At 44.1% G+C, this 23,641-nt stretch overlaps 2 protein-coding genes across 5 annotated transcripts in view; both read right to left on the reverse strand.

Annotated features, from left to right (window-relative positions):
* The window catches only part of map4k2 (mitogen-activated protein kinase kinase kinase kinase 2), a 36,977-nt gene extending 25,715 nt beyond the window's left edge, over positions 1-11,262 (reverse strand). For 2 of the 3 annotated variants that reach the window (XM_069158999.1, XM_069159000.1), the window contains exon 1: positions 10,890-11,262. In XM_069158999.1, coding sequence (XP_069015100.1) covers positions 10,890-10,982 — 93 coding nt within the window. In that variant the 5' untranslated portion in view covers positions 10,983-11,262. The remainder of the gene's footprint in view (positions 1-10,889) is intronic. The other variant, XM_069158998.1, reaches the window with a different exon arrangement.
* An 880-nt stretch (positions 11,263-12,142) lies between these two features.
* Positions 12,143-22,827, reverse strand: men1 (multiple endocrine neoplasia I). Of its 2 annotated transcripts, none has more exons than XM_069159011.1 (10): positions 22,731-22,827; positions 20,447-20,936; positions 20,125-20,339; positions 17,561-17,689; positions 16,514-16,554; positions 16,314-16,401; positions 15,717-15,853; positions 14,467-14,611; positions 13,621-13,794; positions 12,143-13,450 (listed from the first exon to the last, which is right to left on the reverse strand). In XM_069159011.1, exons 2-10 carry the CDS (start codon positions 20,880-20,882, stop codon positions 12,929-12,931), a joined length of 1,887 nt encoding a protein of 628 aa, XP_069015112.1. In that variant the 5' UTR covers positions 20,883-20,936; positions 22,731-22,827; the 3' UTR covers positions 12,143-12,928. The 2 variants fall into 2 exon arrangements, with proteins under 2 accessions (XP_069015112.1, XP_069015113.1); XM_069159012.1 differs by having other exon boundaries at positions 20,131-20,339; positions 22,731-22,826.
* Between the last annotated feature and the right edge of the window lie 814 nt (positions 22,828-23,641).

The following is a 23,641-nucleotide window of genomic DNA, read 5'->3' on the forward strand; positions in this document are numbered from 1 at the left end:
GCTAATGCACTTGAATGCCTTTTTTTTTTTTTTTTTTTAAGATAAAGTACACGATAACTCAAGCGTGTTCACTCTGCACACCATCCAGGTGCGCTCTGCAGTCAACATAACGTTATACACCGGAGTTATCACATCATTTTGACATTAGTGAAACAACTGAGAATTGAAGAATCATTATACAGAAACAAACCTACGAAACAAAATACTCCAAAACACTTACAATTACAAATGAATATTGCCAAACATTCACAAACATGATTCATATGCACACACTATCAAAAACTTTCAAACTGATGAATACACACTCATAAACAATCACTCACTTACATCATAGTAGCTTTAATTAACGCAAAACAACAAAGCAATCTATCTGTAAAGAGAGATGGCAAATCATGTGAAAAATGTGTAATACCAAAACTCAAAATGCTGAGTAAGAGTGAGTCATTATGAATGCACACATATTTTTTGCATTCTCAAACGCAGTCTGAATACATGAAGTCCCGACAGGAGCTCTGACACCTCCCTGCTAACATTATATAAAATCTGAACAAACAGCTCAATAGGCCATCCCAAAGATGAAACGCTTCTAATTAGTTTAGTCTGCTGGCTCACTTTGGCTTTAACCTTCTATTGATTCCACAGCGTGAGCCAACATTATTGGTGCAGAGCTCTTTCCTCCTGGCAGTCTGAGATTAGGTGAGTCACAGAATTCTACTTTGGCTAAAATATAATCTTATTTAAAAGGGTGAAATGTTCAGGGATTCATCAAATACAGGAAACGCCTATTCAGCCCTCTGTTGTGACATACAGCTCAAATCCAAGTGTTAAAATGGAAAGTCCAACAGACAGACTTATCATAAGATACCACCGCTTATGTAAACCAGAATTACTGTCTCTCGCTTGTGTGCAGAGTAGCAGTCGAGTAGCAGTCAACATTCACATCTGAGTGTTCACTTGAACCCGGTGTGTGTTGGCATGTGTTGGCCATTAAAACCGATTGACAGTACACAATACTTCAAACAAAGAGGCTGCTGCAAAGAAGCTACACATTCTTCACACATCTTCAATCCGACAGCACAGAAGATCTAAAACAATCAGCACGGTTTCAAGGAGGACACCTGAGAACACATTCCAACCAGTTCTAAAAAATGGTCACAATTCTTTTCCTGAGTTATAGGGATCTATTTTTGGCCGTCTTGGCACACAGCTACACAGGTCTAAGTTACGAGCGCTGGGAGCGTAAATTATTAAAGGTAACTCAGATTATAAATAACTCTTCCACGGGTATTGTGAGAACCGCTGCACAGTGCAGGAGGCGGTTCAATCGTATAAGACGAGGGGGCCGAACAAAAACTTGCATCTGATAGACGCCAAACACCGGCAACCATCAAAGTAAACGCTCGTCCAACATACCGGAACCGGAACAATGTTGAGAGCGAGCAGGAGTAAATTACGCAAACATCCCGATGCAATTCATTTATTAACAACGCCGACGAAGAGCAATGTGCTCCAAACGGGAATAAATAAACTGCATTGGGAGGGTGGAGTGTAAATAATTTACTTTCCAATCAATAATTAAATGGCCAAAGTGAATTGCCCTAACCTTGCGTGTCACACTCCGTGGCTTTGCAACATCTAATCCCTAAATACTTGTGTCCAAGTAAATTCTTGTGCCAAAATTGAAGAAATTCCCTTAAAGCCACAGTAACTTTGAACTTTGACCCCCAAAATCTAAATCAGTTCATCAATAGGGCCAGAGAAAAGTCTGTGCCAAGTCTGAAGATAAACCCCCAAAAGCTTGAAAGATAGTGCTCACTAGAATGGGATGGACAACCTGAAAAGAGAGATCGTATCTCCCAGATGACCTGAGCCCAGTGCAACACCGTGGCTCCCGTTTCAGCAGCTCAAAGACATAAATGTAGTTTATTAAGATCTATCAGGCTTTGAGACGCCCTTCAGCTGATCTACAGAAAGAATCAACACTGTGGCAGTTGCGCCTTCTTTCAAACGAGGCTCTTCAAAAGCCCGAAATGTTGAACTTTCATGCGACTTTAAATTAATCTTTTGAAATCCTGGTTGGGCTTTTAGGCCTTTAATCTCAGCGTTTCTGGGCTGGATCCAATAAGAGGCTCTGTTGTCAGCCAGTGTTTCTCTCCATCTATCCATCCATCCATCCATCCATCCATCCATCCATCCACCCTTCATTGTGTTGACATCTAGTTCTGCAGATAATTATTATTCTTATTATCAATTATTCTGCAAACTTATTTTAAGATTACCTGACTAATCATTGACATAATAAGACATCAGAAGATGGTGAAAAGAACACCACAACAACCTCCTGGAGTCCAAGTTGATGTCCCCAAAAGTCTCATTTTGTCCAACCAACAGTTCAAAACACCAAAATTTTACATTTACAGTAAAGTACGACCAAGAAAAGCAACAAGTTCTCACATTGTAAGCAGTGAGGCAGGAAATCTTTTGCTTCTTTTCTACGTTATTTCCGGTCTGTAAATGAATCCATTATCAACCAACAGTTGCAGTGTTTAAGCACCGCTTTAAGTTTTTCTTTTATCAAAAATACACATCTATGGCCTCAAAGTGGGAAAGCGATTTACAAATGCAGCGTCCAAAGCAACGCTTGGGGAAAGTCTGCAAAATGACCAGATCTGGAAGTTTTTAATACCAAGGTCAAAAACATGGTTGAAAGTAAATCCAGTTCAGTTGCAGAAACAAACTGCAACTTAAAAAACACACACACACGAGGACAAAACACAAGCAAATAAAAAATAAATACTTGATCTTGAGCAATTTGAAAAAGGCACACGTGACCCAAGTTTTATGGAAAATAAAAAAAGCACGAAGAGCGTGAATATCAAAACGTAGACTGACAGCTCCCAGCAGATGTATTTAACAGAGCAGCGTTTCGGTCTATAATCAAATAAACACAGTATATCGACATAAACACATTCACCACTCGGGATTGTGATCTGAATGATTCCATTTAATATGGTCTTTTATGGTTTTTCTATGTCTATTTTTGAATATTCCATAGAAGCATGTCAGGTGATGTCGTCCAGCTCTGCTCTAATTGGTCCAGACCGGGAGGAGATCAACTCTCACTCTCCCCTCGCGATGAATGTGTCTGTATGTTGCATGTTTTCTGCCTTGTGATGTGTAGTTGCTGAAGATCTTCATGAGTGACAATTGTTGCTGCGAATTATCAGCCCCATCTTTGACTTTCACCACAGTTCAGTTCGTAACCTGTGGACGTCGTCTCAATGTTTTCGACTTCCTCGATTCTTCCTGAAAAACATCAGCCATCCCGGCTCTGACTGCGCTGACGTCAGGGGGAATGATTCTCACTGTGGGCATCCACAACAAACCAGGCGGCGGCCAACGGGATAAGCAAGGTGGCCTCGACGCAACCTGTGGCTCGGTTGTGACTTCCTGTTTTCTTTCCTGTTGCAGCACAGGGCTTCCTGTGACTGCGGCAATAGTAACGTCCCCAATGAGGTTTTCTCGGGCAAGAAATAACAGCCAGTCAGAGTCATGTACAATCTGGGTGGGGGTGGGGTGGGAGGGCTAAGCGAAAGCTTAGCTGCACTTTGATCAGGCATCTAAACGGTCCTCCGAGCCACAAATGATACGACGGCCTCGGTCCAAACTGTACATTCTTCACAATGAGACACCTCGGGTCTTTTTGAATGCAGATGTAAAACTATAGTGCATGAATGAAACGATCATGATGTTTGACAGAACAAAGAAAGTGGAAAGTGGAAACTGGTGATCGAATCGAGATAACAGGTGAAATATGGTTTCAGTAAGAACATGTGACATTTGGGATCATATTCAATAACATTACGATAGGAATTTAAAGGGTTAAAAGTTTAAACTACAATCAGCATATTAATAACAAACTCATGTAGAATACTGCCCATTACTGATCTCTGAGAAACCTTATCGCGCATTAACGCTAACATATGTATTCTGGTTTAAAGCTGCCATTTAAAATATAAACTATACCCGCTGTAAAGGACGTATTTTACACTGTATAATGATTCATTCCGTTACTCACTTCAGCACCAGAGCTTCCTTATAAGGAAAGTTCACTTCCTCCACAGCGGCCCTGCGCTGCGCTACATGTTGATCATCTCTCAGCAGAAGTCTGGATACACAGTTTACAAACCAGGGAGGCTCTTCCGACCACACCGGATAATCCGGGTTAAGTAAATCAGCGTGCAGCCTCCACGTCAACATCCATCACTGCTAAAACTAAAAAAAAAAATCTGAAGAGGAACCAGTTAAAGGGTCAACAGAGCAGCACGTGTGCCTGGGTGAAAGCCGCAGTCTATCCTCCAGTCTTCTTTTCAATAAATCATAATTTAAAAAAAAAAGTGTCACTGTCGCTTCGTCGCAATCGCAGAACAAAGGTTTCTTTAACGAAAACTCAAGATTCCTGCCCAACAATCAACAGCTACAGAGGAAGAGATGAATCACGGAGGCGACGGAGACGCTTGCTTTTCGCCCCGGGGCCTAACATGAGCGCCGGCTCTGATCTCGCCCTCTGCGGTTCCAGAGAAAGTCATGGCTGAATGCACCGAGTTCATGTCTGTCCAGGGACGAATGCAGGGGAACGCAGAGCCTGTATTTCCCGCACGTTCTCACAAAATCTTTGCTGGGTTTCTCTTTCTAATAGCGTCAGGTCCACTGCCACAGCCGTCCCTTGTCACCAACGATTCAGGGACAAGGTGAGCACGATCCATAGAGCTGCAAAAGCCACATTATAGAATAAATTACGGTAAGAAACTTCATTTATTTGGCACTTTTCTGAAAAAAGTTGCAAAGGGCTTAACACAAGGGGGGGGGGGGAAGCAATAAATAACGAAAGAAAAACAAAGAGAGGAGAATACGAAAACTCGCGGAAGAAATATAAACTGAAACATTTCAAACATTCATAAAAGCTCTCCAATAAAAGAAAAGTTTAACGATTTGATCTGATCTGGATTTCTGGGTCAAAAGCCACGGGACGACGTGGATCGGGATCACACACGAGCCGAGCTTCCTCTGAATAACCTTAGTGTGACGAGAGCCCACGCGGTCACATGTTTGGGAGGTTTCACCCTTGACTCCACCACACCCGCCTGCAGCACGAGTGGGAGGCGATAATGTGGTATTGTCCGTTATGTCCAAAGTTTACAGGGAACGCGGAGATCGGAGCAGAACGTCGAGTCGGCTGAATATCACTCACGTCGGTATGCAGGAGCAGGATTTTGGTTTAGAGTTTCTCTCCTTGCATCGATCAAACCCTAAAAACTCCCCAAAACCATCAACAAAAAGACATCTGTTAAAGCCTTGACGTGACGTAGATGCAACTTTACACCTTTGCCTTTATTAAGTAGGCGTATAGATCTATAAATATACAATAAGTCCCCGCCTCAATCTCTGCCTGAATGTGTGGTTTTGAGACTGTCAGACTATCACTGCAGCTCCAAAGTGGAAATGCTCAGCCGTGGTGGTAACTGCATACATGTTTTTCTAGCATAGAAAAAAAAACACCACATGGAGCGGTAACAAAGTTACAAACTTGATTTTCACTGAAGTTTTTCAACTTGAATCTGCAGCTTGTCGTCATCATCATCATCATCATCGGAGGTGCTTACGATCAGCTGACACTAACCATGTTTAAATGTGTGTGTGTGGATAAATCTGTGTGTGTGTGTGTGTGTGTGTGTGTATACGTCTGTGTGTGCAAGAATAAGTGTGTGGTTTAGCCTCTGAACACACATGGATGATTGGTATTGATGGTGACTCTGTCCTGCGGACTCTCTCTCTCACCCACCTATCGCAACAGCAACAACTTAACGAAAACAAGCACATGCATTACAGGCATGCCCACAACAAGGGCTCTGATTGGCTGATTCTTTCAGTCCGTACAATGACTAGTAAAGTCCTTCAATCCAAACAACGTTGGTGCTGCCGTGGATCTTTTCCATGATAAAAGTTCCACCAGTCAATACGCTCAACTGACCAATGAGTGATATGATCTGCGATGCTTACGACTTACAGAACCAGTAAGTAAAAACCAGTGCACACAAAACAGCGAGCAGGCACAAATCTTCCCCCGAGTTTGTGCTTATTTTCCTCTCTGCAGGTACCTCTGGTTCTGGAGCTGCGTGGTTCTGATCCGCGGGTTACCGGCCCCACCAGCCTGCTCAGTGTTCCATTGTTCGACCGGCTCTCAATGCTAATCTTTTCTCTCTCCGCTCTCTCCCTGCACGCCAAAACGAGGCAGAAGGCCGTCCACTTCTACGTCTGGTTGTTAAAAAAAAAAAAAAAAGGGTGAAATGGGTGGCTTACTCCGTAGAATATTGGAAGCTCCATTGAGCAGGGTTGTCCGCTATTTCACAGACAGGATTTCAAGGAATGACCAGAACTGCCTTTCTGTTCCCTGCAGACGATGTGGTTCTGCCAGCTCCGTCGGGGCCGTGATCTACCGTCCACACTGGAGCACTCGCGGCTTAAGTGTGAAGCAGCTGGGGTGAGAATCAGCACCTCCAAGTCTGAGTCTTGTTCTCTGCCAGAAAATGGTGGATGACTATCACTGACTCAACACAAAGAAGCCTCTTTTTATTGCAATGAATGCAACGCTAAACAGGAATACGGTAAAAAAAAAAAAAATTTGGTTGAAAAGAGCTAAATAAGGCATTTTGAGGTATGATTCAAGTTGCAAAAGTCAAAAATAACTTTTTTTTTTATCATCGTGGGCAGGATAAAGGTGCATAGAGGTAGTTTCAGCATTCGATAAGAATATCTCCTGGGTGCCCTTCGTCGGAGGTTTGCACAGCAGGTCCGACAACACGTAGAACGGGCGAGAAACCCCGGCGTGGACCCAGAACTCGCAGTTTCCATTTTGTTTTACTGATTTTAGCAAAAGATTTCGTAAAAAACATTTTGGAAAAATTTGAATGGAAACCAAGCTAAAGTTAATATCTCGCTGCCACCAACTGATTTAAAAAAAAAAAAAAAAAAAAAAAAAAATACAACACTGATTAAGCACGACACCACGGCTTTATTGAATGGGACCGTTTTTGAAAAAAAAAAAATAAAAAAAAAAGAGATATTGTCTTTTCTATTCTTAACATGCTTCTTCCTTGTCAAAACTTCCCACCTTCATTACCATCGATGCAGTTCCATCAAAGACAGGTTGGTATGAGATTCACATGTGTAACAGTGGTAGTAGCTAATGTAAGCATGAAGCTTTTAGACTTGTAGGCCTGTATGACTTGTCCTCCTCATCCTTAGCCAATGCTGACTCAGTGACCTCAGTGGAAGGCATTTATCAGCTCCATCTGGAGACACTAAAGGATTCATCAAACTGTTTTTGTTTTTTTTCACAAACCAGCGGTATTTCATAACAGCTAGAAACACACATTTTGGAATCAGTGAAGTTCTCCATTAATCCCACCGTAAGAATCTTTTTTCTAATTGAAATAAAATTTAAAAAAAAGTCTGAGCTACAAGCAGTTGAAGTTTTAACTAAAGAGCTCAAAGGTCAAAAGGACTATTTTCTCTGTCTGTGCTACCGCTGAGACAAAAATATGATCTGCGGTTTAGATTAGTTAACAACTGAAGACAAGGTTTGAAAAGTGAAACTTAACACCAGACCACAGCTCATAAAACGTGCAATTTGTAACAAATTAAATCCCATCTCCTAAAACCAGTTTGTACATCGGGGGGGGGGGGGGGGGGGGGGGGGGGGGGGGGGGGGGGGGGGAAGATAGTGAGTCGCTGTGGCACCCAGGCGGTCCGCCATCCGTTCGGTGTTCCACTAAAACCTGTGATCCAGCAGGTTCTGGGAGCCGCAGCCTTAGTTAGGTCGGTTAAGGTTCAGACACGACGAAGGAAGTTGAGATTATTAAAGTCGTAGAATCTGATGGGTCGCAGATTTCAGCGAGCTCAGCTCACCCGGTTTGTTTGCTGCACGGATTTGCTTCAGTTTGGTTGACAGCTAGATGACGAGCTAACTGGGCTGGTCACGTGCAGCTATTCTAACTGGTCTGAAATACACAACAACAAGCAGCTGACTTAACATATTAAATCCATCCGTAATGGTATATATGGAGGCGTGCTAGGGAATAAATTCAGCCCTGAACTTACCAGCTGCAGCGCACTGTCCAATGCACCCTGAAGGACAGGCACACAGAGAGGACCGGGGGGGGGGGGGGGGGGGTGAGGGACAGACAGCGTTGTTAATAACAATATAAGTATGCCTGACTGCCAGTAAATCCTTCACATGATAAAAAAAAAAAAAAAATTAGCTGCCACTATTAAGCATTACCAGCTGTTTACTTACAGTGTAGAAGAAAAATGCGAGTTTAGCTTCATACTTAACACATTTTCTTTGCCGAGAACGGTCTCCAGCTGCGGTGAAAGTAAACACTAATGTCAAATCTCCTTTTGCCAAGAGCTTCAGCTGTTGTTGTGTAACAAGAAGTTAGAATACACTTCTTCTTCTTCCTCTGATGTTGGACCGAGGAGCGGACTGGACGCTAACAGCGACTCGCTATCACCTCTTGTGGCACGAAGCGGTGTTGCGGGATGGAACGGGACCAGCTGGCTGGCAAGCAGATGTCTCTGTCACGCAAATAAATAGACGTCAACGCTGTCGTTCACATGGATTTAACTTCTTCCATATCGCCTCGGTAAAAACAACAGAACAGGGATTTTCTCTCCCAGCGGGTTCAACTGCTGACAGACGGGCAACAAACAGAGGACAAAGGGAAAAAAAACTGCCATTTCAGGAGCGCCGTTGCACGGATTGAACGTTTTATTCCAGAACATGAAGTGCTCCTATTGTGACATGCCTTTCACGAACAAACCCCCTGGAAATAAAACTGACAACACGTCACTTCATTTTCCACGTGTTTCTCGTGGGGAATTTTTTTTTTTTTTTTTTTTGCATTAATCTGCCACTGAGGATAACAAATGCTGTTTTCTCCTGTTTGAATATTAAAAACAACGACGAGCAGCTGTTTTTGGGAGATTACTGAGATTTTATTGCGTAAATTGTATAACTGTGAGCCATTATTAAAGAACAAAAAGACAACAGCTGTCCTGACATCAATTTTACGATAACGGCAACTCGTTAATGGCTCTCAACGAGGCTTTTTTTTTTTAATTTATTTTTATTTTTTTTTATAGATTTTCCTATAAAACTGTGAAACATGTGTCTGGAGTTTACAATCCACACAGAATAAACAAGTATACACTGCAGCATTTGCTAATAGCTTTTGAATAATTCCTGATTTTAATATATTAAACAACAATAGTCTGCTAGCATTCGAACTATTGCTGATGCATCAAGTTTTACCAGCTCACTGGTGCTAATACTGGAACTGTATATTTCTCTCTTATTAATGAAAATCACTGACACTCTCTTCTAATGTTTTATTTCCGATTTATTAAGCGGTAAATTCTGACTGTCTAAAAACACCACAGTGTCCTGCTACTGTTATGTTCTAGACTCACAGCGGAGACTCAGTTCTTCTATTTCTCGGCTGCCTTTCACTTGCAAAGGCCCCGGGTTTGTGTGAAAGGTTGTTCATTTAGGATCACAATAATATAAACAACAAAAAAAGTTTTTTTTCTCCTATAAAAACGAGGGTTCCTTTTTTTCTTTTTTTTTTAACTGGGAGTTTGAACACTTTTTTGTATCAGAGAGTAAAAATACCCATCTGCATAGTTACTTCTGTTGGAGGAATTTTGTTGAGACAAGTGAAATTAACTTCATGGCGCACTGTTGAAAATGAAAGGTTATTTTTCAGTGCATTTTCAGTCATTTGTATGATTACAAATGTGAATGTGACACTAAAAGAGTTTTTTTTTTTTTTTTTACTTCTGGAAGAGAACTCGGAAGTTATTGCTTCTATTTCTGTGCAGGATTAGTGCACAGAGGCAACAGAGAAGGAAGATGAATCAGAAAGTATTAAGAGAGATTATCTCTTTATGGGATTTTACAGAATATCACCAGAATCAAGCTCGACATATTTTACTAAATTCACCGTGGGTGCATTTTCCAAAACACATTTGTTTTAGTTGTTTACATTAAGACGATATGGTGCAAGGTGCGCAGAGAGATGTTGTTGGTGGAGATCAGGTTTTTTTTTTTTTTTTTTTGCCCCAGAAGGTCCTGACATTCTGTCGGCGGTGTTAAAAAAAGAAAATAAAAAAATACAAATTCTTGCACTGCCTCTGCAGGATGCACAAGGCACCGGGGCGGGTGAGAAGCACAGGATGTTTGCATCCTGACGCCAATGCGATACTTACCCACCGAATATGTAGGTTAGATCACGTGATTTGATTTGAAATGTGTCAACTTTGTCATATATGTAGATGTATTGTGATATATTTTAACACTTTAACATGAACAAACTTGATCTGTCAGGGGTTTAACTCTGAAATTGAGCCAAAAGCAAACATTCACGTCCGCTTATTTGATGGCTGATTTTAAAGAACACGTTATGATAAACTGTACATTTTTAATACAATATAATAGTACAAAAAGACCATGTAATTGGAGATTTTATCCACCCATTATTATAAAAGCAAGCATGAACCTGTGGCACCACTAATGCAACAGGCTGGATCAAGACCCCCCCCCCCCTGGTTTAACGGTATGTAATGGGTTAAATGGATTTATTGTAAGGTCATAATGGCAAACACACACACACACACACACACACACACACACAGATCTCTCTCCTTCTTCACATGACAGTTTCACCTTGACGTGAGGAAGTGAAATGGCTCGTTACTGTCGGCGCGGAGAGAAACGAGCCACCAAAGTCCGGATGCCGCCGCGCTTCCAAAACATTGCTCTCACTCACCTTGAACACATCTCCGTAGGTGCCGCACCCGACTCGGTGAATCAGCTCGTAGTCGTCCAGAGGGTCCAGGAACGACACCCCTATCCTGTCCATGTTTGGAGACACCTCAGGGTGCTGCGGGTCGAGCCTGGCGGGCTTCCTACTCACACATCCCCGGCGGCTGTCGTCGGGGAGGAAAAGGAAAAAAAAAATAAAAATAAATCAGCAGCAGCAGCAGCAGATGACCCACCTCTCTCCGCGTGTGCGACTGACTGACCCGGTTAATCGGAACTAATCGGAGCTGATTAATTGCTGGCGTATCGATCAGGACGCGCACGACTCGGCGCTCACCGACACGCTGAACGCCAGTGTGCGAAGAGTCCTGCGAGAAGGCGCTGCAGTCGGAGCACGCATGAGCAGAGGCAGCTCACACTGTAAAAAAAAAAAATATGACACAAGTTTTACCTCTGCGTCGCCATCCTGTGCCAAGATTTAGTTCATACTCACGTTTTCTGCCACAAAATGATAAAGAAATCAGATTCTGACTTAAAGTTTTAACAAGAGTTTATGATGATTAATTGTTATATATTTAAGATCTACTTCCCCTTTGTGTTTTGTCTGGCATACACAAAGTCCCAAATGTCAAGAATATGGCAAATTATTTTTTTTTTATCATTTCGACTTCCTCCAATTGTTTTGACTTTAAAAAGTCCCACTTCACTTCACTTATTTGACGTCATTATTTTTGACTTTAAATCACCAGCTCGGTCAAAAAAACAAACAGTAGCCTAGTTATTGACCTTGCATTTTGTAACTTTAAATTCTCCGGTCAAATGTTGGACTTGTTAATTCGGAATATAAGATAAACATCTCGTGATTTTTACTGGAGTTAATGAAAACATCTTCAGTGAATTGTAATTACTGAATTTATATATATATATATATATATTTTTTTTTTTATTTCTAACATCCTTTTTCTTCTCTTCTGAATATATGGGAGCAGAAAAATAATTATTTAATATTAATAATGTTTATAAGGACATCTTGTGTCACTTTTGGGTCACAACAATGGGTTTCCATATTAATTGTGTTGATTTATTTCCTGTCGCCCGTAGCAACAAGTCCATCCCGTAACAGCGAAGTGTCGCGTACTGTTTGACATCTACAAACTGTGTTCTTCACGTCGCAGCCGCGTGGAGTTTGAACACCCGTCCCTTTCCGGCTGATTCCCGGCTTACCCGTAAACTTTACAAATCTTCTACGCGGCCATCACGTTCGGTTTTCATCGTATCTTTATTATTTGCGGATACAAAAACAAGAACAATAACCACAAGTCATCAAGCAAATCGGGATGTCGCGGGGCCGCCTAACGTGGCCCCGTCTCAACAGTGCATGGTCTTCCTGGTCTTCTCTAATTGTTAGAAATAGGCCTCACTCAGCTACTCTCAAAACTAAAGGCCACCTACTTTAGAAAAGAACGAAGGCAAAGTAAGGCAACGTAGAGCGAGCAAGAAAGAAGCTGTCCGTAGAGCAAAGTGGACAATGTTACACAGTAACTATCCTAACTTAATCACTTCCAAAGCTTCAGTCGAGAACACGTTTCCTATCGGTACACGTCGATATTTACACAAATCCGTCGGTTGTATTCGGGTCCTCCTCATCACTTTGGCTTCAACCATCCACATCTAAGTCAATGAGAAGTTAATAGTCAGTGTGCAATTGGCTGCCAATTAAAACACAAACTAATTGAGAGCGAATGATCGAACCGCGTAGGTCTCGGAGATCCTTTTAAATAAAAAAAAAAAAAAAACAATAAAAAAAAAAAAAACAGAATGAAATGTTCACTCCTTCGGTTCAAACCTGATATGTGGCGCTTAACTCGAGACCATCTGTGCAAGTCAGACATATTGCTGAGAAAACGACGAGGAGGCGGACTGAGAGGGCCCTCTGGATAAAAACACTGGTAGAAAGGTTCACAGACAGAAGCAAGGGGTTACCACGGCTGTCGCTGATAATTCACAGTATGACCTACAGGCTCCGCCCACGGGAATCAAGCGCGCCTACAGGGACTTTCGCTGGCGCTTCATGAAGGACATGGAGTAATCCCCGGCCGGCGTGCTCTTCTGCCTCTTCATCTGGACCTGGGACTGGGCGGTGAGCTGCAGCTTGATGGCACTGGAGTTCACCTTGGCTGCGCACAGGAGCTCCTTCATGCCCTTCATCTTCTCGCTCTGGAAGACGACCACGGGGCCGGCGGAGGAGGGCGACGCCTGCTGCTGAGACGACGGCGAGCCCGCGCCGTCCGTGCTGGGGGACTTGGGCTTTCCTTCGATGTCTCCCGCTCGCAAGCCCTGGGACAGGCGCCGGCGGACCCCTCCTTCTCCCAGCTTCTTGGGCTGAGCCGTGGCGGCTGCCAGGGAGGACGGGGAGATGGGAGCGGCGAGAGGAGGAGAGCTCTGCTCCTCCAGCTTGGACTCCCTCCTGGGGCCCCGCCGGCGGCCCTCCCGGAGGTCCTCACTCGACTGGTCGTCGTCGTCCTGGGACTCCGGCTCTTTGGTGATGATTGACACCTTTTGACGCACCTTTGGAATCAAACCACAAATTTATTTTTAGCTACAAAGCACCAACGTCTGTCTCTGTGTGTGTGTGTGTGTGTGTGTGTGTGTGTGTGTGCGTGTGTGTGTGCGTGCGCGAGAGCCACATCAGGCCTCCCCTCCTGCGGACACTTTGAACTCTACAGTGGGTCCCTCACCTGAGCATCAAAGCGGCTCAGGGACTGGACCAGGTACGTGGCCCAGCCCACGTGAAGGACCGGGGTGGGACTTCCCTCCTCCCACTTGCAGATGCCGTCATAAAACTGCAGCAGGTGGGCAAAGCATTCTGGGTCCTGGAGCGCCGAGAAGACCGCGGCCTGCTTTGGCTGCTCCTGAGAGAGCACAGAAGCAGTCAAAGGGAGGAAAAGAACGTTTAAAACGAGATTCGGTACATTCGTACGAATCTCAGTTCAAGCCGATTGTTGCTTTTCGATCAAGAAACCATAAATACTCCTCCGAATGCGTCGGCTGATTAATATCTGAACACTTCGACAGAAAAGCTCATGTTAATGCGGGTGTATTTTAGCGATCGTAATAAATACAGGATGAAAAAAAAACAAAAAAAACAGCCTTCATAGAGACCAGCATCACATTAAGGAGCTGCTCTTTACGCTGCTTTCATTTCGTCCCGCTGACGCACCCGTTAAGTCGAGTTTAAATGTTGGAATCAGAATATTTCCAATAGATTTGTCACAATTTTTTTGTTTTTTTTTGCTCATCCTCACTTTTGAGATAAAAGCTGAATCTCCCACCGAGCTGTTGAAATGCAGGAGGAGCAGGGAGGATCTATGACGTGATTTAAATCACGGAGGGAGCAGCCAGAAAAACAGGAGGTCATTTCGGGTGGAGTTATTACTGAGGAGGTGAAGAAAGACCCCCCCCCCAAAAAAAAGAAATAAACCCCAACCTTAAGTTAACGTGAATTATAATGACGTTTGAACTTCAGAGCAGCTGCAGGTGAAAACATCCCCGACACACGTCACCTGGTGTCTGGGAGTGCTCACCTTCTCAGCTCCTTCTCCCCCCTCGCCCCCCTCCCCGGGACCCTCGGCAGCAGAGGTGGTCTCCTTTAGCAAAGTGGGGATGACGTCGTTGGCGATGTCGAAGAACTCCTTGTAGATCTCCTCATCCTCTCGGAAATAGTTATACCTGCGAGAAGGCAGAAGGCGAGAGGGCGGGGGAGTCAGATCGCAGCCTGCGTGATGAGACTGAAACGCGCCATTTCTTTTCATCTACTTCAGAGTAGAAGGTTCAGATGTAAAAAAAAAAAAAAAAAAAAAAAAAGGGAGGCCTTCTGTAAATGTGGGTCTGCAACATGCCGAGTTGGAAGGCAAACAGGTGAACTCTGCTGCACCGGGAGTGAACTGCTGTGAACGCAGGCGGACATTCCCCCCCCCGTGACGGTGCACGGAGGGCGAGAGCTGAAACTCAGGAACAATGGTGGAGCAGGAAGAGGAAGCTTGACGGGCGGAGAGCGGAGAGGGAATGTGTGGCGGGTCAGCGCTGGTATTTATAACCGCAGCTCGTGAACGGCATGTTCAGAGGGGAGGAGAGAGTGGAGATGAAGAGCTGGACACTTCCTGGATGGAGCACGGTGCTTCTCTCTCTCTCTCTCTGTGTGTGTGGGGTGGGGGTGGGGTGGGGGGCTGAAGAAACTCACCGCAACTGGAGCCCGAGCTCAGCCGCTTCATCGCTTTCGTTTAATACACACCTTTTTATTTCTGTTTTCTTAACGTGGTTACAACTCCAGTAAGAAGAGCTGCTCGTGCCGTTACTGCCCCCTAGTGTTCATCTGCTGGAATAGCAACCGAAACTGTTTCAGGATGACCTTATTCCTTATTTATGTGTTGCAGTCTGACCTCATCGGTGAAACCTTTGTCACATAAAAGACCAGATCACATTTAGGAAAACAAGTCCAGAAGAATCCTAAAATCAGGACTTACTGCTGTTATTGTTATACGAGTATATAAAACAAGGGGATATAAAGTGTAATCCACTAAATCAGGTCTAATATATATAATGTCATCAATACATACACACAAAGATGATGCGGAAACCTGATGTCCTGGAGGGACCGGTAAGCGGCCCACTAACCGCGCTTTGATCACTTTAAATCTAAAACTTGTCCACAACCTCTTTGAAAACCAAGTTGCGTTTACATCTTCCCGTTTTGAAAATGTGACCTCGGTAGCCCCGTTTGTGTCCCAGCAATATTTCCACTGTCTATACGTAATAACGGCAGACATGAACTCACTCCTGCATGACCTGCGCGGCCTCGGCCCAGGCCCTCAGAGCCTCCTGCACGTCCCTGTGTCGGTAGTGGAAACCTCCCAGGTACATGTAGGGGTAGATGTGCTCGTTGTTGTAGTGTTTCTGAGCAGAATTCACAGCCTGTCGGGGGCGGGAGAGGGAGAGGGAGAGGGAGAGGGGAGGGGGAGGGTAGAGGGAGTGAGATCTGTGAAGATGTTTGATGGAACCAGAACAATAAAGATAAACAGAAATCAGTACCAGCCTTAATGACGTCAAATAAGTTGGGATGCCATGACGACCAACCTGATCCCTACTTGTATTTCTATGGTTGTGAGAGTCCCGCCGTGGATACCGTAGGAACTAGGTTCATTTTTCATTTTCCGATTTTTTTGATAATTAAATGATAACAAAAAAAATATTAAACAAAAACAGTCACTGTCATCCTGTCTTCGAAAATATATTTTCCCATTATTGTTCAGGAACTGGAACACCTCACCTTGTTCAGGCGAACTCGGCGATAGCACACAGCAAGAGATGGCCGGCGTAGTAAATGCGAGTTTCTCAAATTATAAGAAGGCATTTTGAAAGACATTCGACTTACCTTGAGGTGGATTTTCAAGGGGTTCTCCTTTCCTGGGATTGGATCCTGGTCCTCGAGGTCTGCCAGGGTGCCCATGGCCATCGGATATCTGGAGCACAGTACACAACAGAGGACCTTCGATAAAAGGAAACTAGAGAATTCCCTGCAGCGGACAGACTGGAAGATTTGCTCTTGCCGACTTGACCAAGTCAAACTCTCACCTGTCCAGGTCGCCTCGGTCATACAGTAGCCAGAGCAGTTTCTGTTCATGCAGGGAGAAGAGACAGACGAAGAAATGTCATGTGGGACACTTAATTACAGACACGGTGAGTTTTTCTTTGGTATTCTGTAAAACACAAATATTCCAGTCCACTGCTACACGTTTCTGTCCAGCCTTTCTCTCCAGCCTTTCTCTCTATGCGCTTCACACCTGACATTAGTGCTCACTCGAGGGTAGACTCCCTCTAGTGGCATAAACAGGCGACAACTCCTCTGTCTTCATATGTACCAATGCACAGACTGGATATAACAAGTGGATGCAGCTTCTCTGGGCTCTGGGAGGATGCTGTGTGACGCGAGAGCCCCAAGTATGAAAGCTGAGGTTCGCCCAGGTGAGGTTGGCTGCACAGGCGTTTGTAGGCAAATCGGTTACCAGGCTGCTTCAAGGACATGCGACTCTGAGGGTAGACTCAACATCGGGCCATCAGAGCCCTCTGAGGAGCTGCTGGAAGAGCAATACGGCGGCACCAAGACCAGGTGGTGTCGATGGTAGAAGAGGTCCAGATCCTGTCATCGAAACACCGGTGAAGAGACTGGGCCCGCCTCATGACCCCAATTTAAGCTTTTAAAGCAGTGCGTTAGAATAATACTTGAATAAAGAGACGCGGAACAGCGGAGTGGGATGACTCTTGCATCCACGCAACTGAGGTGTTAGGTTATTCTCTCTGTCAGACTTTTCAGTCATTCTTCACTTTGTTTTTAAGTGCTTTTTGTTTGGTAGAAGCACTATGTAATTTAATACCACGCTCCTTACAGTCAATCTCAGTTAAAAGTAGAAAAAAAAAAAAGAAAAAAGAGCTAAACTTCCTTCAGGGTGGTGTCACCTGATAAACTCACTACTCCCCACCAGGTCTTGGTTCTTGTTTTACTGTATGAAAAACACAACTAAGATTGTGTCAAAAATGTGAACGATTGTGAGGAGAAATTGTACGAATCATTCAAGCAAAAATGTTCCAGTTCGTTGCCACGACGCAGGTGGCGGCGCTCACCTGTTGTAGCTGCAGCAGCTCGGAGCTGTCGGTGTGCAGGTCCAGCGACGGGTTGATGGCGCACACCATGAAGGCCACCTCCATGTTCCTGTCACACTTCATGTAGGAGCCCTTCAGATATAGCCAGCTCTACCGGACGGACACACGGACACACGGACACACACACACACACACACACACACACACACACAAAGACAGGATTACAGCTGTGTGAATATCAAAAACAAGCAGGTCGATGACACTGTAGCACAAAAATGTCCAACTACGTCCAGACATCAGTTTCAAATCACGAGGAAAAACAATGGATTTAATATGAAAATTCTATCTCCAGGCAGTATTTGTCCCCCCCCCCCCATTGTGATTATATTTTTAGTCTATAAAGCACGGGATACTTTCGGACATCAACGACGAGTCTCTCCTCATCGTTGCACACTTTCAGGCTGTCTAGCGAAAAAAATGTCCCCTCGGGGATTAATAAAGTAACTACCTAACCTAACCTACTGCTTATGCTGACTAAACAAATTTGACACCCAGCAAGAAGAAGCATCAACGCGTCTCCTTCACAGTCATAAATGTTAAACAGGCTATTTTTTTAAATTATTTTTTTTTACTGCAAACAGGACAAAGTCTGAACATCAGCCACCAAATATTTTTGCTTAAAGATTACAGGGAAGCGCGGCAGTCACAGCTTGTGTGAGTTTAGATGACGGAGGCGCACACAGACCTCTGCAGCTTTCATGTATGTTGAGTTTTGCTCTTTTACGCTACAATATCACATCGAACGGAAGTTTCCATAAAACCGCGGCGAAGAGTCTGTAAGATCTGGATATTGGGCTTACAACGGCCATGACCTCTGACCCTGTGGATTCCACCAGGCAGATATGGACCCCGGCATGAATAATCGTATTAAATACGCGATGTTCATTCATACCCCCTAAGCGACGCCATGATATCATTGGGTCGCATTTTATTCGGGACATCAGCTGCATCCAAACAAACACTCGCGCTTTCCTCGCCGGGAGGAAATGATGACGCAAGCGTGGTGCAGAGCAGAGATTGTTTTTGTGCAGTATCGAGATCTGATGAAGTTAAATGCGTTTCCACCAGAAAACAAGCGTTTCCTTTGTGTGCCGCTCCTGCGTCGGGCGCCGTGATCGTTTTGCTGTATTTCCTTCTGCGTCCGGTTAATGAGTGCAACAAACATTTACATTGGGAACAAAAAAAAAACATTGTGAGACAGATTCGTGACCACAAAAAAAACCTCATTGTATCCAGGACCTTACAGCCCTCGTGTACAACAATGTTTGTTTTTTTCCCTCATAGCCTGGCAGGAGCATTTTGTCTGTCAGGTGTTGTTAATGTCCTGATTTTGGTCATTTTTTTCTCTTGACTTTTTGTAGGTATGCCGCAATGTTAAACGGTTTCCGTTTGGTTTCAATTGGGTTTTTTTTTTGGTCGTTATGTCCTACTTCGCTGTGCTAGAGTTGACAGGAAAAGTTTAATACATCCCCTCTGAGCACACTTCACACTGTGGTGCTCTGCTCTGGATTTAACCCTTCATTACCTTCATGTCCACCGAGTTCTCAGCACTCAGGTGCCTGACAAAGACTTGCACCGATTGTTTCAGCCATGCAAAGGTATTGTTGTGTTTGAAAATCTTTATGTTAAAATGTGATATTAATACCGGGTGAACCACTATATCACTGCTGATGATTCACATTGTGTGATGGTCACATGAAGATAAATAACAAAAGAGCAGGTATGTAGGGTAAATGACACATGAAAATGCCAGAAGATGCACCACTGACGGGAAAGATCACTTGTTCTGAAACCAAAGAAAAACCCTGGTGTCCAAACAGGCCAGAGAGTTTCTCTCTCTGTGGTGCCGAGAAACTTAAAAACCTGCTTCAGTGTAATCTCAGTTCAGAGGAAGCTCGGTCACCGTTTGCGATGCTGAAATAAAGTCACAGTTTCCAGTGACTCATTCGCTTCCTTTACCTTTCTTAAGCCTGCAGAGACTGTTGCATGACGATAAGAAATGGATGACGATAAGAAATGGAGCAACTCGTTAAGATCACTTTAGTTGTGTGTACTAACGGAAGAGCACGAATTGAGCCCCAGCTCTCTCCTCATTTGGGAACAGAGAAGCTGCGTAGATAAATAATATCACGATAAATAAGAAATGTATTTTCTTAAAACTCTCCAGTGCTGAGAGCAGTTCCAGGAACATCCAAACTCACAGCACTGTGCTCTTCAATAATTTAGCACCAGGGCCCGTTAAATAGGCCCACCGGGTGTCAGAACACCCCCCCCCCCCCCCTCCGTCCCCGCGGGAGTGATTTCAGATGGACTTGTGAACTCTGAAGGTTTGTGCTGTTTCTCTGCAGTCAAATAATGCTGCGTTTTAGTCAAGGTCAGAAAATATGACACGCGCAGAGCTCTGGGAACGAGCTGCAATCTATTCCAAGCAGCAGTAAAGGGAGATAGTGAAGCCGTACACTGTTTAAAACTTCAATCATTTACATAATGTGTTAAGAAATATGACTTAAAATGTGAACACACACCCTCACCTTCTCATTGACTCCTGCCGTGACCGTTTGTCCTCTCCTGTCCTCGTTGCCCTTCCCGTGCCAGGTGACCTCGGCCGTCTCCTCACCATTTTTGCTGAATATGACCCAGGCGTGGTCCTCGGACAGAGCCAGGTGAACGTCCTTCAGGCCTAAAACCTGACAGGCCGCCACCACCGCAAAGGCCACCCCTGAGCTGTCCAGTTTAGTGCCTGGTTCAAATTGAATGAAACAACAAACGCTTACTGCAGTTCCGATTATTTCTGTCTCACCTGACAAACGTCTACGTAAAAAAAAAAAAACTATTTTCGTGTTGTACCTGTGATGAGGCTAAAGAGGGACTGGATGTGGGCACGGTCCTTGAAGTAAGAGCGACTGAGGCTGTTCCAGATCACATCCGACACTTTCTTCACCAGCTCTCTGCTGGAGCCCGCCGCCGTCCGCCGATACTGAGACAGGTCCACCGCCCCCCGGATCTGGGCTGTGAAGCGCTCGTACAGTGCAGAAATCATGCCCAGCTCCACCGTCGGGAAGCAGGAGGCGGGACACTCTGGCTCCAGTGGCTCAAAGCGGACCCCAGGAACATTGATGGGGATGACCCGGTTCACAGCCAGGAAGTGTTCAACAAAACCCAGGACCAGCGAGAGAAGAGCCAAGTCTGGCTCGGGCTTCCGCAGCTCGGCATCAAACAGCTGGACCACGCCGTCGATCCCCCGCAGGGGAAAGTGCTTCTTCTGGGCTGAGTGCAAACCCATGATGTCTGCTGGCAGTCGCAACTCGGATGTGTGGGCGGCTTCTCACCTGCTGTGCTGAAGATTACAGAGCAATCAGTTTATTTTTCTTTTCTTTACACACTGATGCTGCAGAAAGAAGGCAAAGCAAAAGACAGCTCCGAAAACTCCCAATGCCACATTTTCTGTTGCATCAGGCTCTCATCTCAAAGAAAATGAAACCTTAAAACACAGCTCATAACTGAAAGGTTTCGGTTTTAAATAAGGCTCACTGATTTCCAAAGAGAGCTGCTCACTGGAATTTTTAAACAAACATTACTTCAATTAAATGGGCTTTTGCTGGGTACGACTTTCAGCAGCAAATAAACCTATATTTGTTACTCTAGAGAGCCCTGTGGTCAGCTGGATGCTCTATGGAGAATACAAAAAGAACACTGAGTATTGACTACAATGATGGAGCATCAAATTCAATGTTTAAATGATGTTTTTTTTGGCCAACAATGAAACTCTGCAGCAGTGAGGAAAAGGATCCATTAAGCTTTGACACAATTAAAAGGACATATGTATTGTTGGTTTTGGTGTTTTCATTCTATTTGATGGCCATTAAATATTAGAGCTCCAATAAGTAATTGATGAATTAATTAGTTAATCAACAGAAAGTGAATTTTGATACTCGATTAATCATTTTGAGTTATTATTATTATTTTTTTTTTAAAAGCTTAAATTATTTGATTCCAGCATCTAAACTCTGAACATGTTTGTTCCCATTTAAACTGAATATCTGTTGGTTGAGACCAAAACAAGATGTTTTGAACTGCACTTTGGGAAAGACTGGCTCCATTTTTCTCCAATTAACAAACTTAATTGATTAATTGAGAAATCAACAGATCAGTCGGTAAAGAAAATAAGGTTATCCGCTTCTTTAATGAATAAATATAGAATATTTACCAGTTTCATTAGATTTTACACATACCAAGGTTTTGTTTTTTTTAAATGTTTTGTTTCTTTATGTTCACAGCGATATATATATATATATATATATATATATATATATATATATAACCAGATGTAATAAAAGAGCTTCAAAATACTGCTAACGTCATTTTAATAAAGGTTGTTGTGTCTCGATAAGCGAAGCGTGGTCATTTTCTGAGCCTGGGTGTTCTCGTCCTCGTACGGAGACCGCGATAATAAACACATGTTGAATAATAATTTATTGTTTACAATAACCGAGCGAGCTCGACTCGTTGCGCAACGTCGGGTCCCATCGACGCCGCTCAAAGAGGGCTGTGTGGCGCTCCGGTGGGCGGGGCACTCCCACCGCTGCATCCAACGTGAAGCTGCAAAATAGGCGCTTTTTTGAAGGCTCCCGGCACCGATTTCAAAGCGCCGGGACGTCTCCGGGAGATCCCGGGTGCTCTCGAGCCTTTTCGGGACAAACCGAAGTCGTGCGAAGAGACGAATACATCGGCGACACCGGTTTGTTGACGTAGGCTAACTAGCTAACTTTATTCAATTGAATTAGCAGGTTTTTTTTTTTTTTTTCTAGCGGTGTTCTTTTGCTGAATTGGAAAAAAAAAACGTGTTATTGTTTGAAATAAGCGAGACACGCACAAGAAACATATATATAACGCCGAACCGGCCCCGCACCGCGCGAACAAACAGCTTTTCGGGAATAGCGAGCTGGCTTGACTGATGTCGGCGGAGCCGGCTAACAAGCTAACACGCTGCTAGTTAGCTGAACTCACCGCTTTTGAAATAACCCGCTTTTACCGCCAAACGCTCTTGAAGATTACACCGCCCGCAAAACACGCCGCGGCGTCGACTCAAGCCCTCCCGTTCTTTACGGACTCGCAATTAGAGATAACGTACCCGTTCGCTCAAAGCCTCAGCCACATGTTTTTTTGTTTTGTGTCCTCCTTCTTTTGCCGCGCAGTTCAGTCTGCCCGAAAGTGACATGGGAGCGTCGTTACCAGCCCGCGGAGCAGCGCAGATCTCACAACAGCACGCAGCGTCGCCGTCAGACGCGAAATGCGCGTCGACGGGTCCATCCCCATTAGTTGTAGATCTTCACCGCGGCGCGAACGGGTCCCGCCAGGTGCATGCTGGGAAACGCAGTTCATATTATATCATTCGAAAGCGCCTCCGGCAGAGGGCAGCACTGATGCAGCTATGTGAATACCTGCTCACAAAATGGGGCGAAAGTAAACATTACATAATGGCAAAACGAGTTACAGTAGAAAACATTTAATTAAAAAAACTTAAAAGCCACCTGCGTCTTCGTCATTATTCAAAACCAAGCAAATCAATGCATTGGTACAAACAGCAAAAAAAAACCACATCAGTTTATACATTCAACCCGTACTGATAATTTTATTTGATCAACCGTCATATAATGCATTCTCCCATTGGTATATCTGCGAATGGCCGACATTTAAAATCCCACTTCTGCCCACAGCAGGTACAGTATAACATGGTGTCTGCGTTCAGGAATATTCTTTTTGCTGCCTTCCATTGGTGTCGGATATTTCTAAAGCGCTTACTGAACTTTACGGCAAAGCAGCAAAAGTCCCGGTCGCAATGTGGGATTCTACCAATAAAGGAATTGCTGAAATAACATTTCAAAAGGCGATGAGTGTATTAAAAACAAACCAAAAAGTGAATTAAATCGGGATAATTAGGTGATTTTTTTTTAATATATATATAGTTGCGCTTGAGAACGGAGATACGTCGTATTTGTCAGTTTTGAAGTTCAGAAGTAGGAGCTTCAGCGGAGATCTTGA

The sequence above is a fragment of the Embiotoca jacksoni genome, unplaced genomic scaffold, assembly GCF_022577435.1.
Source record: "Embiotoca jacksoni isolate LCO1_2020_lvr unplaced genomic scaffold, fEmbJac1.0.p SCAF_24, whole genome shotgun sequence".
NCBI classification, from domain to species: Eukaryota; Metazoa; Chordata; class Actinopteri; family Embiotocidae; genus Embiotoca; species Embiotoca jacksoni.